At 31.1% G+C, this 16,218-nt stretch overlaps 2 protein-coding genes across 40 annotated transcripts in view; one reads left to right on the forward strand and one right to left on the reverse strand.

The window, feature by feature from the left end:
• Positions 1–4,491, forward strand: part of LOC107452604 (Rho GTPase-activating protein 190) — a 125,367-nt gene extending 120,876 nt beyond the window's left edge. For all 38 annotated transcript variants that reach the window (XM_016069116.3, XM_016069124.3, XM_016069128.3 and 35 more), the window contains one exon: positions 1,746–4,491. In XM_016069116.3, the coding sequence (XP_015924602.1) occupies positions 1,746–1,944 (199 nt within the window). In that variant the 3' untranslated portion in view covers positions 1,945–4,491. The remainder of the gene's footprint in view (positions 1–1,745) is intronic.
• LOC107452630 (uncharacterized) overlaps positions 1–16,218 on the reverse strand; it is a 479,485-nt gene that overhangs the window by 173,498 nt on the left and 289,769 nt on the right. The gene's annotated exons all lie outside the window — the stretch shown is intronic.

Genomic DNA, 16,218 nt, shown 5'->3' on the forward strand with positions numbered 1-16,218 from the left:
AAAAGTTTTATTCAAAAGAATCAAATATATATTTGGAAATAATCTTAAAAAGAAGAAAAAACGATGAAGTAATACACTAATGATTATTTCACTAATGATAATGAAAGGTAAACATCTTTCAAAAAAGAAAGAAAAATCCTAAAATCTTATGAGGAAAAAATTTTTTTTTTATAAAAATGGCGGGAAAATTTCTCGAATTTCGTTCCGGTTTTCTGATTTCCGGATAACGGGTTCTGTAATGTATTAGGTTAATATTTGCTTTCCCTCTTTACAGTATTAGCAGTTAAAAAGAATTTCTGGTAACACTTCAATGTCCTGGCATTCATAAGCCAGGATAATGACAAATTCGCCATTTTATAGCATATAACTTAACTTTAATTTAATATTTTGGCTGAGGATGTTTATATTCTGCAGAAAACAACAGTATTTCTTAAAATAACTCAGATAAATCTATGTAGTTTTTGTTATTAATGATTTCAAGAAGCCAGGAAAATTATAGCATAAAAACCTACTCACCTTGAAAAAATTTTTGAAATAGATTTTAGCCAGAAAATTGGTTCTTTATTCATGCAACAGGACATGTTCAGATAGGAGGGTATCTAATCAATCTATTAACGTAAGATATTGATTCCTGGCGCTATCTATTTTGGTTATAGATCACTAAATAAAAGTAGCCAGGAAAATGACAGATTTTCATCGGACAAACAAATTATTGACAGAAAAAATTATTTTAAATGAAGTTTTAGTAAACATTACCCTCAGCGTATATTCTAGAAATGCTTACACCGGTTGAGATAAAAAAAATTAGGTATTGAAAAATTTATGGGAAGTTTTGAATTGAATTATTGGAAACATTGTTTGGGACATGCCAGGAAAATAACATTTTGATATTCAATTAAATCTTTTAAGTATACAAAACAGTCAATGCTAGTGCAAAGTCATTTTAAAATGCTAGCAGCAATGCTATTTATTAATTTTTTTTTAAAAAAAAAGGTTCTTTTAGTATTATAGTTTTAGATCTTGGAGCAAGGGACAGTGAATTGTCATGTTTCGTGAGAATCACCCATATATATATAATGCAGTTTTAAATAAAATAATACATATACATGACAATTCAATGAATATTGAATATTTCGTTTTTGAAATTTTATTTAAGCATGATATTTTAATATTATTAGAATCATAAATAAAAACATTACTTGTATACAATAAATATTATTTATGCTGATAACAGAAATTCTAAAAATAGAATGTAAAATTCAAAAAAGCAACATCATTCCTATTTATGAGAAACTTTTTATCTTAACTTGTTATATATATAAGTACGTTTTTTAGCTTATTTAAAAAAACTGTCTGAACATAGAGTTGATGATTTGTTTATTTGTAGCAATTTTTTAAACATGATGACTTTAAATTTGCCCACATTAATTTATTTGTATTTTTGGAGAAGCACAATGTTAGCATTTAGTAATTACCCAATAGTAACACAAACTTAATATTAGCAATTAAACTCAAAATTGAAAAGAATGTTTTGGGAAAAATTACTATTTATTTCATTTGATTTAATTTAAATTAAAAATATTTATATTGTTATAAAAAATGAACTCATTAAAAGATTTTTTTTCTTTTTAAAAAAGTTTGCTTTAAACAGCCGACCCTGCTCACATTGCACTTAGCAAGTATAGATAAGTTTTATAAATACAATAATTCTAGCTTTGTTATGAAGTTTCACCTTTTTTTTTCAGAGTTGCTGATAATTGCAGATTAAATAGCATGGACAGTAAAAATTTAGCAATTTGCTGGTGGCCAACTCTCCTTCCTTTAGAATTCAGTGATATGATGATGTTTGAAAGGATGAGACCTCATTTGGAAGATTCTGTACAAACTATGATTGATCAATTTCGTTTTCTCTTTTGTGGTGAAGAAGAAGTTGTTATGGTTTGATAGTTAATTAAAGATTTTATTCTTTGTGACAAGTTTTAGTCACTTCAGTGCTTATCGAAGATCTGTCGATGAAGAGAGTGCTGTTGTGATGGGAAATTACTCTTTTCTACAGAGAAGGCTGTAGGGTTTCTAGTGCAAAACCTGCCAAGTAAATTCTCATTGGCTAATATTGCTATAGAGCAAATAAACCAGCAAGTATTGTATGCCTATTTATTTGTTCACAAAGCCCATAGTCCTTTCACCTCAATGAAAAAGCCATATCAGTGGTTTAATCATTTCATGTGCTTTAATAAAAACAATACAAAAGCTCACCAAATATTATTTAATCATTGCCTTATAAGGCTGTTTACTCATGTATGTAGATTGACTCAGTATATAGTATCTCTAGTGTCACAAAAAATGTGTGTGACATTTTGAACTTTCAAAATGAAAATTTTATGTTTTGTCATGTGTCTTCAAATCACAATATTTTATTTACATTTAATAAATACAGTGCCATTGGACATTTTTACAATGAACTCTGTTTAAGAAAGTAAGCCTGTGTCTTTTCCTATAATGTTATATATTGCTTGCAATCCCATGATCTGTTTATAAACATCATTGTTGGATTAGCTCATTATTAAAACATGATCTTTATTTCATATGGTGTGCAAGCACAGTCAGTATGAGTTCCTTAAGGCAGTCAAAGCACCGTTTGTTTGAATATAGTCATAATGCTCTCTAGACTGATCTGTATGTAATGCAAGGTTGCATCATAATGTGTATGTGGTGTGCATTTTATGTAAATTTAGTTCTGTTTTGTAAATTTTTTGTACAAAGATTAAAAAAATAAATAAGTCCTGCACTATCCTTTTTACAGCTTCCTACTTTTTTCCATATATGTGAAAATGTCCTTAAAACACATGGTTTGCAAATTTGGGTATCTACTTGTACAGAATGGCTGCTCTTGGTGATGTGTACAGATGTGTGAAAAACATTTCGATAGCCAATGGTTCCTTGTAATAAGCACAAGTCTTCATTTATGTTTTGAAAAAAAAAATCTTTGCTATTAAATATACATTTTATAACAACAACATATCGAAATGTAATTAATCTGAGATTGCAGTGAAAAGATATCACTCAAAACATTGTTTTACACTAGTCAGTATATTTCAAACTTTTTGAATCTCATGTTCTTAATTTTATGTCACAATATTTGTGTCAATCTATTGACCTATAAAAATTGACCTAGTGATCCGTACTTGTATTATACTGTCCACTTGTGTTTTGCTAATATTTATTTAAGATTGTTTATTTTCTATATCAGATTTTGAATTAATAATTGTATTTTATGACTTACCTAATTGTAGACTATATGACTGATCATATTCAATGTAAAATTATGTAATTTCTGAATTCTTAGTTAAGTTTTATATTTTTAATGTACTTTAAGTTTGCCTGTTCTATTTGTGATAATACTTAATTTTAAGTGCAGCATTAATATTAATGCAGAGTTAAATTTCTGTCAGAAAATACTCAGATAGGCATTCTTATTTGGATTTCTTTCTTATATCATTTGCAGAAAAATCGATAAATATGTATATACATATATATATATGTTTTATAGCAGATCTGTATTCATTTGATATGAACACTGTGTTCACTAGATTTACACAATTCTGACTCCAAATTTTACTCTTAAGTGTCTTTTTTTTTTCCCCAATAAATACTGAGTGAGAAAAAAAATGTAAAGTTTAAGGGAGTAAGTGCATTTTTTAATTTTTTTTTTTTTAGATACTTAGACAACAAATTAGATTTCATTATTCGAAATCTAACGCTGATTTAAATATTTATTTTATGACTTGTTATTTTGTATATTTTTGTTGTATGAGTTACATAGAAGAAGTATTTAAAATGTTAACGTAGCATTTGAAAGTTTTTAATAAGGAAGGTCCAATCATATAAGAATTTCCGTTTTTATTTTTTGGACGTGATAAAGCTTTTTATATTTTTTTAAGTGACTGTATAATAATAAAGTATTGAAGAATATTTGTTTTTAAATCTAAAAGTTTGTCATAATACTGAATTAAAGAGGTTTTGCATTGAAGATCAAATCTAGTCATCATATTATAAAAATGATCATAGAAATTTGTGTTATGTGTTATAATTTGCATACTAGAAATAGCACCAAATATCTGAGAATAAATTTTTTACTTTACTTGCTATATATAGTTCTTTATTTTCCTGAAATATTTACGCTTATTCTTTTTATTATATCCATTTTTACGACTTAAATTTCCTTTACAATTGCTAAATTGAAGGAACTATAAGTAAGTATAGTGAGTTCTGATTCTTGGTGACAATCTTCCGCATGCCAATTGCCATCATTCCAAGTTGTTGCTCTATACTGTGAAAGACATTGGCATTGAAGTGTGGCTAATATTTTATTTCCTATTTTTTGAGACAGTTTTTGACTCAAGATTTTGTAAAGAATGCTTAATTGTGTTTTTAAGGTGTAAAATAATATGTAATATTTAAAATTGCTTATAAAACTATTTGTTTTTACTATTTGCTTTGTTTAGTTAAATTATTTCTTTGTTATCACTTAAGCACCTGCCATTAGTTTGAGTAGTGTAGTTAACTTTAACTTATGGTGTGCTCAGTGTCTTTTTAAAAAAAATTCTACTGCCATGAACCAAACTTCTCCCAATAAAAGGGTTTGGCTTTCATGCCACACAATACAACAACAAATTTTATTATCAATTTAATTTTTCTTTAAAGTCAAAATTTAACTGAGCAATCCATTATATGCGGTCTCATTCATGATCCAAGTTTAAAAACAATCACCATGTGCCTCTACAAATGGGCAGCGATGATAAATGAATTTCATTGAGTCTCAAAATCAGGAAATTTCAACGTGTGTGTGAAATCAAAAGATTTTATTTGCAAAGTCAAAATTTTTTTCTATGTATAGTAAATGATGCAATGAAATTTAAGTTACTACATTACAACACTTTTTTCCCCTCAATAGTAAAACACTATTAAATAATGAAAATTCTAATGTACATTTTTCTTAAAAGTAAATATTTTCGTAACTATATTTCAAATACATAGGTTTATACAGAAAAATTATTTCCATAACTGCCAACTATTATAAATTATCTAGTATTTCCTTTTTAGATTTAAAGTGGTCTTTCATCTAATCCAATAAAATTATTTTTTTACAGGGTTCCCACGGTCCTTAAAAACTGCTTCATTTTTATTTTGGAAAATTAGGGCCCTTAAAAGTACTTGATTTTGGTTTAAGGTTTTTAAAAGTCCTTATTTTTTTTATCATCACTATGGTTGATGGGAACTATTTTTCAGTTTTATTTTTTAAACAAAATTTCTTTCTTTTATCACTTAGAATTAGACCATGCATCGAGGGGAAAGCATTTTAGAGAGACAAAAATTAATGTAAGGGGAGGTATATTCTGCCTTTTGCATAGAAAGATACTTTATGAGGAGAGTGAAGCATTCTAAAAGAAAATAGTGTGGACAAGGGGGATTTGTTACGCTAGTTTTAGAATGTTGGCGCTATTATTTTTATTTCTTAAGGATAAGCAGATTGTAACATTAAAATTTAAATCTACTCAACTGAAAGATCCTTAGATTTTAATAATCATTTTACTCAGTTAAAAATAGTACATTAAGTTGCAAGTTAATTTTTGTTCAATTTTTGGTTGCTTTTTAAATTAGTTCATGTTTTTCGCCAGAATGTTTAGATATATATTGTGTAAAGTTAATTACTAATATCAGGTTTGGCTGGACATAATTTTGTTTAAGTTCATCATAAAAGTAAATATAATACATTTGCGGGTCGGTAGTAGCGAAATATAAAAATTTGTTGAAATAATTTTTTCAATATTTTTGCTAAATTTCTTTATTGAGTTTTTTTAATATACATGAAAGAAGTGCAAATCTTAATTTCTGCACTTAATTTTTCTATTTAATTTCAATGAAATCATTAAAAATGGAATACAGATTAGTTTCATCCATTAACTTTCACTATTTGAAAATGTCTTTAAAAAAAAACAAACATGTGTTTGCAAAAATTGCCCGGTACATCTTAGGTGAGCCCTGTTAATACAATTATATCAATGCTTACATTATAATAAAATTGTTTTTTATTTATTGATTTCTTTTAGGAAGGTAAATAATTTGCACTATGACAGGTGGCATATGTATTTTTGATGTTATATAATCATGCTATTTTTGAACTTCTTAATTTTTCAAAAATGTACTTAATTTTTCCAAAAAAAGTGCTTAATTTTTTCTTTGTTAAAAGAGTAGGAACCCTGTTTTATTACCACTGAAGAATTTTGTCCTAGAAAAGGGTTTAAGTTGACTGGTATATATTTCTAACAAACCAAATTGTTTATTTTTTTTTAACCCTTTGAGTATGGAAGAACTCGCGGCCATTATATATTTGTGGTATGAGAAGTTTTCTACAATGATGGTTGCACTGTACGCAGCATAACCCATGAAAGCATGTTATGCCAAATTCATAAAAATCTCTCGTGATTGATACTTAACATTTTATATTCGGAGTTTGACAGTCATCTGTGACTGATATAACAAAACCTTTAGCATTTTTAAAAAGCATTTCTAAAATGTATAAACTTAGTTTATCTGTATATTATAAAACATAAATAATTGAGGTTGACTGTTACTAATTGCATTATGAAACGATTAGAACAGCTGCGAGAATACAATTCACACGTTAAACTTTTGCAACCCCTTGTACAAGAGTTTCCTAATAAAATTACACTGCAAATAGTAATACAGTCGAATCTCACGGGAAAGGCGAAAAATTTGAGATAAAGAGGTTTCGAGTTCTACAGGTATTTAAGAAAAATTTAATTAAGAAATTCTTTTAAAAGTGCTTTAATTTTTTTTAGTAGAAAAATATAGGCTTTTCTTTGAATTAATTATACCACATACATCTATTTACATAACATTTTTCGAACATACATTTAACACTGAAGATAATTTTTTGAAGATTTTTGACGCATAACCTATTTTGTTTCGATTATTCTTTTAATGTTAGGAAGAGTGCAAATCCCTCATATCCAACATTTTTCTGGGATTCAAGAATAGTTAATAAGAATTCTACCTCTTATGCATTTTCTTTTGGTTCATCAATATGATATGCCTTTGACATTATCTATGATTTCCGCGTCTAATAATGTTCCACGTGTTACCAGGCAGTTGTCCACTTTCAAAAATCTTCAAAATTAATGTCAACATTAAATCCAGATTTTATAGCATTCCATTCTGGCACTGCATTTTCAGCGTCAACAGTTTTTTCTTCTTTACTGATGTCTTCAACCTCTTGTTCATCTTCACAGCTATTCTTAAAACCATGTTGGATAGTTTTTCGAGGCGCATTTCTCCAATCCAAACTGTAATTCTGATATCATCTAACACCTTTATTTTTGAAAGAGAACTTTTTTCATGAATGGCATCTACCAGTTTGCCTACCATCTGTTTTGTATATTCACTTTAAAACTCCTAATTATCCCTGTGGGTTTACGAAATTCATCTCTGTTTGCAAGTTTTACTGATATAGAAAGTTTTGACATTTGTGCTCTATTAAAAATTCGAGAAACGGAGGTTTTGAAAAAAAAACTTTAGACATGAAATTGGAAAATACATTGATTTTAGACAGTAAATGTAGGGAATTTTAGAAATTTTGAGACATAGAGGTTTTCGTGGTAAACAGGTTCAACTGTATATATATATATTACATAGGAAAAAAATTTTTAGATTTTAAAACTATGAGAAAAACTTTATATTTTCGGTTTTACGAATTTTTGAATGCGAAACCTTTTATTCTAACTCATAATCGGCCTTTCTCAGAAACACTGAAATATCCTTCTTTCCTTAACTTCAGAGGGGATTTTTTTTTTATGCCAACTTACTCGTAGATAAGAATATATATATTTTTTTATCTGGCTTGGTGTAATAGGTTATGTTTACAAAAACTATGATGTTTATCAAAACATTGATTAACAAAAATTTCATAGCTGCCATTGGCAAAACTAATTAAAATACTTTTAAACAGGGTCAAAACTATATTTTAAGCTCAAAAATACCCATTTATCTTATTTCATTTGTTGATGATTTTATTTTGTTTACTAGGTATTTGATTTTTAAATTACAGTATCAATTTTATTATTTGATTTATAATATTAATGTTAATGGTTATACTTACTGGGATATCAATTACTCTGCTTTCTGTATAAAATTTTATTAAGTAGAGTAGATAATTATTTTTAAAAAAAGTTTGCAGAATTTTGTTTAACTTTGCAAATGGTTTAAAAGTCTCACCGCAAGATAAATTTTAAAAATATGTTGTTTTTTTTCTTTTTTGGGCATAACTGAATAAATCTCTCTCTCACTGACTCATCTTTATTTTCCCATTTCCTGTGAAGTTATTGGAAAGCTGAAAATTTTGACCTTTATGAGATAATTAAAAAAAATAAAGTTTCACTTCTACATTTTGTAATTATTTGGGTAATTAGCCTAATTGACAGTAACGCTAAATAACACGATTTTACCTAGATAAGTCTCAAATTTGGACCATGTGTTCTTGATAGCAAAAATAGAAAAATTAAAATTTCATTTCAATGTTTATTATTTACCTAATTCACAATAATACTAAATACTATGTTTTTAACTAGATAGAAGTCTCAAATTTGGACCGTGCGCAGTACCGTCTTGCATGGGCACACCCGGGCAGTGCCGGAGGGCCCCAGGCACTCAGGGAGCCCTTGAGAATCTTACTTTTTATAAATTTTATTAAAAGAAAAAAACTAAAACTAAACAAAATTACCTTATATATTTTTTAAAATAAATATATTATATTGAATAAAGTGTGTATTTTGTTTTTCTTTCTGCAAATAGTGATTGATTATCTTGCAAACAAAAATAATTTGAATAGTTTATCACCAGGGAAACTTAAAAAGGCAACCGAAATCTATTCTAGTTCCAATGAAAGTTTTTTGTGAATTCATTTTTTTGGGTCTACTGAAAGCAAATTTAAATCAAAATGTATTTAAATTTGTTCAAATTATTGCATATGCTAAAAATGCTTTATTTTATGAATGTGAAGTTTTTTAGTTCGATTTTAAGCAGCATGACATAAGGGCCCGAAACATTTCTTTGCCCGGGGGCCCTGCATGCTATTAAGACGGCCCTAACCGCGCGTTCCTTATCAGATGTAAAGAAAAATTTGTGTTTTTATTTCGATATTTTGTAATTGTCGGGCAGTTAGTCTAAATGCTAAATAACACATTTTTACCAAAGTAGAAGTCTCAAATTTGGACCTTGTGCTCCTTATTACGTACATGTAAATGAAAACTTAAACAGTTTCATTTCGATAGTTGGTAATAAAAGGGTTACTTAGTAATGCTAAATGTTTTTACCAAGATAGAAGTCTATAATGTGGACCTCGCATTCCTTTTTGAAGTCGAAAATATAAAAAAAATTCCTATCGATGTTTGTTTTTATTTAAATTAGGGGTAATTAGCCTAACGGACTATATGCTAATTAAGATATTGCTATCAAGAGAGAAGTCTTCAATTTCGATTAATATGTCTCTATTCAGATTATTAAGAAAAATCTAAAAAAAAAAAAAAAACGCTGTTTTTGGATTGCTGGTAATCAGTCTAACAATAATATTAAATATCATGCTCCCACCAATTGCCAACCATGTGTTTGGCGCAACAACATCAATTCCGGCTCTTATGCCATTAAACCGTGAAGAGATGATTTCGTGTAGACTGACTTACTGGTCATCATTGATTTGCCTTATTGTAGGCAAACCAGTTGGTCGCCGCAATCGGCTAAAATAATATATATCCATGATAATATACAAGATGATTCAAACGTGTCATTTCAGCATTGACGCCCACTAACACCTAATATGATTAAGGTAACTGTTTTTCGTATATAAAATAAATAAAATTTAACTTTCTAGCTTTATTTTTACATCTATTTGCTTGTACGAACTAAGGTTTCTTTAGAAATATTTAAGCAAGTGATTCAACAAATAATTGAAGAATGAAGTTTTCTAAAACAATTTTGTTAAAATAATTGAAAAAAAATCTTTGCAACATTTAGTAGGGTAAAAGAAGAAAAAGGTGCTTCCGTCAGGCTTGCACACTCCGAGTTTATACGTACTAAAAAACGTCTACGTAATAATACTTCGGTACCGAATTGAGATCACGCCCGTGTGATATTGGGCCACTAAAGTAAAAAAAGCTCATCACATTTGATGCCGTGGAGAATCACGCGATCACGACCCTCAAGGGTTTATAAGTTAGAATTTTATTTTATTTTTGCTTTCTTATTTTTAAACACTCATATGAATGGCAGAAAGAACATGTTAATGATATTAGAGAGCATGTAAATTTTAAAGAGAAATTAATAATTTTTATCACTAACTATTTAGGGGGCTTGATATTAATATTTTTGTAAGTAAGTGTCGAGATATGTTCCAAACTCTCTCTTCGGTTTTTCTCTTTTTTGATGTGCCTTTAATGTAGGGAAAATGCACCTTTCTCACTTTGTGAGAAAGAGTGCAATTCAGCTTGTTTAAAACATAGATTTCAAAAGCGGTAATCTGCATGATGCTTGGTGAAAAGCGATCAAGCGTTTCAGAAACTATGTGAAGCAGTTCTGACGGTAGGCAAGTTAGTAACGTCATAGACTCTTTATACACTGTTCAAAACAATTAAATGATATTAAGGTTGCGGGTTGATATTGCACCTGGAGGATTGTTTGAATGATAGGTACATTATCGACAGACGTAGTAGGATATATGAGATAAAAATGGCATGGCAGAAAAAAATGGGTTTTATTGAGCATTTGGGTACAAAAGAAGAAAAAAAAGAAATTTGTGCATATGAGAAAAATAAATTTAAAAAAAAGGTGTTTTCTTATAAGAAAATGGTTTTTAGAAGGGGGGTATGGTTTTCCTGGACGGCCAGCATGCGTTGAACACCTTTGAGACATCGAGTCATTGAGGGGCTGGGGTATTCTGTCCCACTCCTCCAGAAGAGCTCTTTCCATTTCTTGGAGAGTTCGTGGTGCGGGGGTGGTAGGCGTCCAGCAATTCGTCTGCCTAGAATGCCTCAAACATGCTCGTTTGGGTTCATGTCCGTAGAACACGCTGGCCAATCCATTCGTATGATTCCTTCCTCCAAAAGGAAAACATTCACCAAGTTAGCACGATGTGGCCTGTAATTTTCGTCCATTAACATGAAGTCATCTTCAATTGCTGCAGCATAAGGGGCTACAATAGGTCTCAGGATCTCATTCCAATATCGGCGACCGGTCAGAGCTCCATTTCGAATCTTATGGAGATCGGTGTGCTCATCAATGGAGATGCCAGCATACAACATCACTCTCCCCCACAGTCAAATCTTACACTGTCATGCAAGAATTCAGGATTGTTTCTAGTACCACGTTTCCACCAGATGAAAATACGCCTATTATCAGCATGAACAGAAAACCGGGACGGGTCAGAGAAAATAATATTGTTTCCATTCATTTCTCCTACAATTCACATGCTCTGTTGCCCATTCCCTGCCGGTGTGACGGTGCCTTACAGTTAACGTGACACACACTATTGGTCGGCGAGCATAAAGACCTACAGCGTGAAAGCGGTTTCGGACAGTTTGTGTTGAAACTGTGGAACCAGTAGCCGATCGAAGGTGTTGTTGAAGAAGAGTGGCATTCATATTTCGGTGTCTCCGAGTTGGTAGCGTTAAATAACGGTCTTCATTGGGCATTGTTGCGCGTCGACTCTCTTGCCCTAATCTTCGACCTGCATTTCCAGTCTCCAAAAAACGGTTCCAGATTCTGGAAATCATAATTTGTAAAATTTCCATGGCTTCTGTTACTTCGGCTTGTGTTTGGCCCCCCTCTAACCGGCCAACAACTCTTCAAGCTTCTAATTCGGTTTAATGACTTCGTTGAGACAATCGCACTCATCAACGCAACGAGCTTTTACTGATTGTCGAGCATTCTTTTCCACTGTTGAAACATAAGTTGAAATCCAAACTTGACTTCGTTGAGACAATCGCACTCATCAACGCAACGAGCTTTTACTGATTGTCGAGCATTCTTTTCCACTGTTGAAACATAAGTTGAAATCCAAATCGAATTTGTTACCGCTAAAGCGTTGTCTTCGACATCAAACTTAAAATTTACATACTGCGAAGTTTGAAAATAAGAAAAATTTGCATTTGTGACTCTCTTCTTCCATTTAATGAGTCCCGCAGTGGACTGATCGTTAAGACACGGTTCCCAACAGATCACCGAAATCAAGTATCACTGGCTGCGGTCAGTGTGCTGGTGGGTGACCACTTTGATTAGTCTACGTAGGGACCGAGGGTGTACGGTATTGGTCCTCGTTAAACTGTTCTACCGTAAAGTGCTCGACTTCGCGTGCAGGTCGTCGGGCTACCAAAGAGGGGGTGCTATCCCCTCTGCAGTGAATCAAAATCGTGATGTCATGTCTTCGGATCATCCTTGGGGATGTTTCCCAGACCGTTGCCAATAGCCCATTGTGCAGCTCTAGTGCGACGTAAATAAACAACAACAACAGTCCATTTCATGCAAGCAAAAAAAAGAAAAAGAAATTATGCAAGACTTTAAGTATCCTTTAATTGCTTTGAGCAGTGTGTAATAAAAAGAATAATAATAATAAAAAACATAAAAGTTTGAATATTGAACAAGACTAAGGTGAAACGAGCAAGCTCAGAAAAAACTGCGAATAGGATTTTGGGGATTATCCAATTCTGTATTCTTTGGGCAAAGCACCAAAAGAGGGAGCATTTAGGCTCGTGTAGGAATTTTTGTTAATGTTATTTCTTTTTTCTCCCCCCTCCCCCCAAAAAATAATTTATTAGTTAAAAGTAGAAAGTAAAGAAAATCAATTTTAAAAAAATTAAAAAGTTTAGATAATTTATGTGTAATTCAACAAAATAAATTTATAACTATCACTTTTATGTGAATGGTATCTCAAAAACCAATTAATGATTTTTTTTTTAAATTTTTTATACAATTCAAATCCACGGATTTCAATAAGATAAAAATTAGATATTGTTATTGTTAGTTTATATTTGTAGTTGGTAGTTATTTAATTTAATTATGCACAATATACTTCTTCAATTATAATGATTCTTTATCAACATAGTGTATTAATTTTTAAAGACACTTTTTCTTGCTGTCAAAAGTTTTTTTAGTATCGTTTTAACTTATTTTTGTTTTATTGCAGCAATAAGCTCACAGCACGTTTTAAACTCGAATTTTATATTCTGATTTAGTTCAAGCATACATTTTTAGATACAACTTAATAAGCCTGCTAAACATTTTTACCAAAAAGACTCTGAATCGTTAGCTAGTGCCTTCACTAAATTTGTCATGAGCCCCAGCTTGAAGTGAAACGTTAGGGAGTCATAACTTTGCACACGAAGGATATTTTTTACTTTCCGACTGCTTTATATTTCTGAATGTACAATTTTTCTTTGTGTAGTAGATTTTTCGCACTGCCCCACTCACAGATAAAATAGCGGTACTTGATGTACTGTGGCTATATTCCCATGAGAATGGTGATAACTTTTTAATCACCACAGTTACACTATTCATAGTCGTGATAGCGTATTTTTTTTAAGAGTACTTTTCATATGTCTCTTTCAAGTGTAGTGAATATTCAACCTGTAACACTGCACATTTGTTTCCATTGTGTAATTATACTATTTTTTAAACTTGTTTTAGATGAGTCGGTGAATTATCGTTATGCTTCTGTGTATAAAGTCTTTGGTAAGTAGGCACTTCATTTACGTCTCACTAGAGCTGCACAATGGGCTATTCGCGACGGTCTGGAAAACATCCTTGGTGATGATCCGAAGACATACCATCGCAATTTTGATCCCCTGCAGTGAGGATCTCATTCGTGAGGCCACTTCCAAAATTTAGAGATAGACCGGAAGGGGAAGGATATAAGGCTTTTGAATTTCGATAAATGTTACATGGAGTAATGACACATAAATGCCCATACACGTCGACTGCAAAGAAGTGCTGTCGGTTGAAGAGTAGCTTTCAACTCTAGTTTCTAGTTGGGGGTTGTGGATTCGATCTTGGGGCTAAAAGAGTCATTTTTAGATTAGCCTCTTCGTTTTCGAACATCAGCCTTTTTTAAAGTTTGATTAGAAAAGGAAAAATATAAACTCCGCCAATTTAATTTTGTTACTTTTAATAGCTTGAATATTTATTTTAGATGGGTTCAATACCTGATAACGCTTCTATTTAGCTATTAGTTCCAATTTTTAAAACAGAGTTTGAATCACATTTAAAATTTGCTAAGTCTTGTTTAATGAAGGGTGATGATGGATAAATCCGTGACTTTTTCAATTAGACAAAACCGGGTAGATATAGTTCGCAATACTCAAAGTCGAAATTCCTGAAAGATACACAATCGGAATGGGGTGGAGCTTATTAACTGTTTCGTTCTTAATATAAATATTTATCTCATCTTGAGGTGATCTCCAAACCCAGGAAAGAGGTTCAACCGGTTCTAATACATAACAAAGCCACGTTTGGAGGGACAAGCAGGCTTCAAAACCGCTATTTGTTTCGACTTCGGACAAAGATGAGATAAATATTTACGTTTTGGTTGTTAGCTCAGTTAGCGATGTAAATGGACTACAACCAGTTAGCAGCTAACTTCGCTACGTCTCCAAAGAAAAAGACAACATTTTGTCCAATACACAACTGGAATGAGGCGGAACTTCTTAACTGTTTCGTTTTCAATATAAATATTTGCTCATCTTGAGATGTACTCCAAAGCCAAGAAAGAAGTTCAGCCAGTTCAGATACGTAACAAGCACTGCTTGAAGAGAGACCAGCAGGCTCTAAAATTGATGTTTAGATTTTTGATGAAAATGATAGTCCCACTACCAATGATGAAATTACAGCACTAATTAAAAGGCTCAAACCTAGAAAGGCACCAGGAGGTGACCAAATCACTAACAAAATGATTAAAAATTTACCAACAAATTGCATTAATTTTATAACTAATATCATTAACGCTTGCCTTAAATTATGCTATTTTCCCACTAAATGGAAAGAAGCCACTGTTATTCTTTTCCCAAAACCTCTTAAAGATCCAGTAATGCCTCAAAATCATAGACCTATAAGTTTACCCCCCTCATTAAGCAAAATATATGAACGAATAATCTATTACAGAATTGAAGACAAACTCATAACACTACCCGACGAACAGTATGGGTTCAGGAAAAAATTAAGTACTACTAAACAGTTAATTAGAATAATTGAATTCATCGGCCAAGCCATTAAAAACAAGCAATGCTCAGCATTTTTAATGCTAGATGTAACAAAAGCTTTTGATAGAGTCTGGCATGCTGGACTCATCAATAAACTGATTAAATTAAACTTTAATAGTGACCTAATTATTCTACTAAAAAACTACCTAAGCAACAGCTCATTTAAAATTAAAATCGATGATACACTTTCAACTAGGCGTATTATTAAAGCTGGGGTCCCCCAAGGAAGTATCATTGAACCCATTCTTTATCTATTTTTTACACAAGATTTTCCAATTAACAGAACCGATCACAACTGCCTCACTGCCTTCTTTGCAGATGATACAGGAATTATTATTAAGTCAAAATCTGCAAATAATGCCTTATTAAAACTACAGGATAACATCAGCACACTTGAAACTTGGTGCTCAAATTGGAAAATTGATATTAACGCTCAAAAATCCAAAGTGCTTATTATTAAAAAGCCAAGAAGCCAAATTATTACAAATACTCTAACCTTTTATGAAAACCAAATTCCAATTGTTAACCAAGCTACATATTTAGGTCTCACAATTAATAATAAATTAAACTGGGACGATCATATTAATAATATTCTTGGTAAAGCCCATGGCATTAATAATAAACTGAAATGTATCCTTGGACCCTTTTCAAAAATGTCCCTTAAAAACAAAAAATTCATATACACAACATATATTCGACCGATCTTAACTTATGCATCCCCAGCCTGGTGCAACTTGAATAAAAAGCAAACAAAGAAATTAAATACTTTCCAAAATAAAATTCTAAGAAAAATGAGTGGAATGCCATACTTCATAAGAAATAGTGCCATCCATAGAGATTTCCACATTAAAACCTTAACTGAAACAATTGTTGATCTAAATTCCAAATTTTTTAAAAA

Source organism: Parasteatoda tepidariorum, chromosome X1, assembly GCF_043381705.1.
Source record: "Parasteatoda tepidariorum isolate YZ-2023 chromosome X1, CAS_Ptep_4.0, whole genome shotgun sequence".
Taxonomy (NCBI): Eukaryota; Metazoa; Arthropoda; class Arachnida; order Araneae; family Theridiidae; genus Parasteatoda; species Parasteatoda tepidariorum.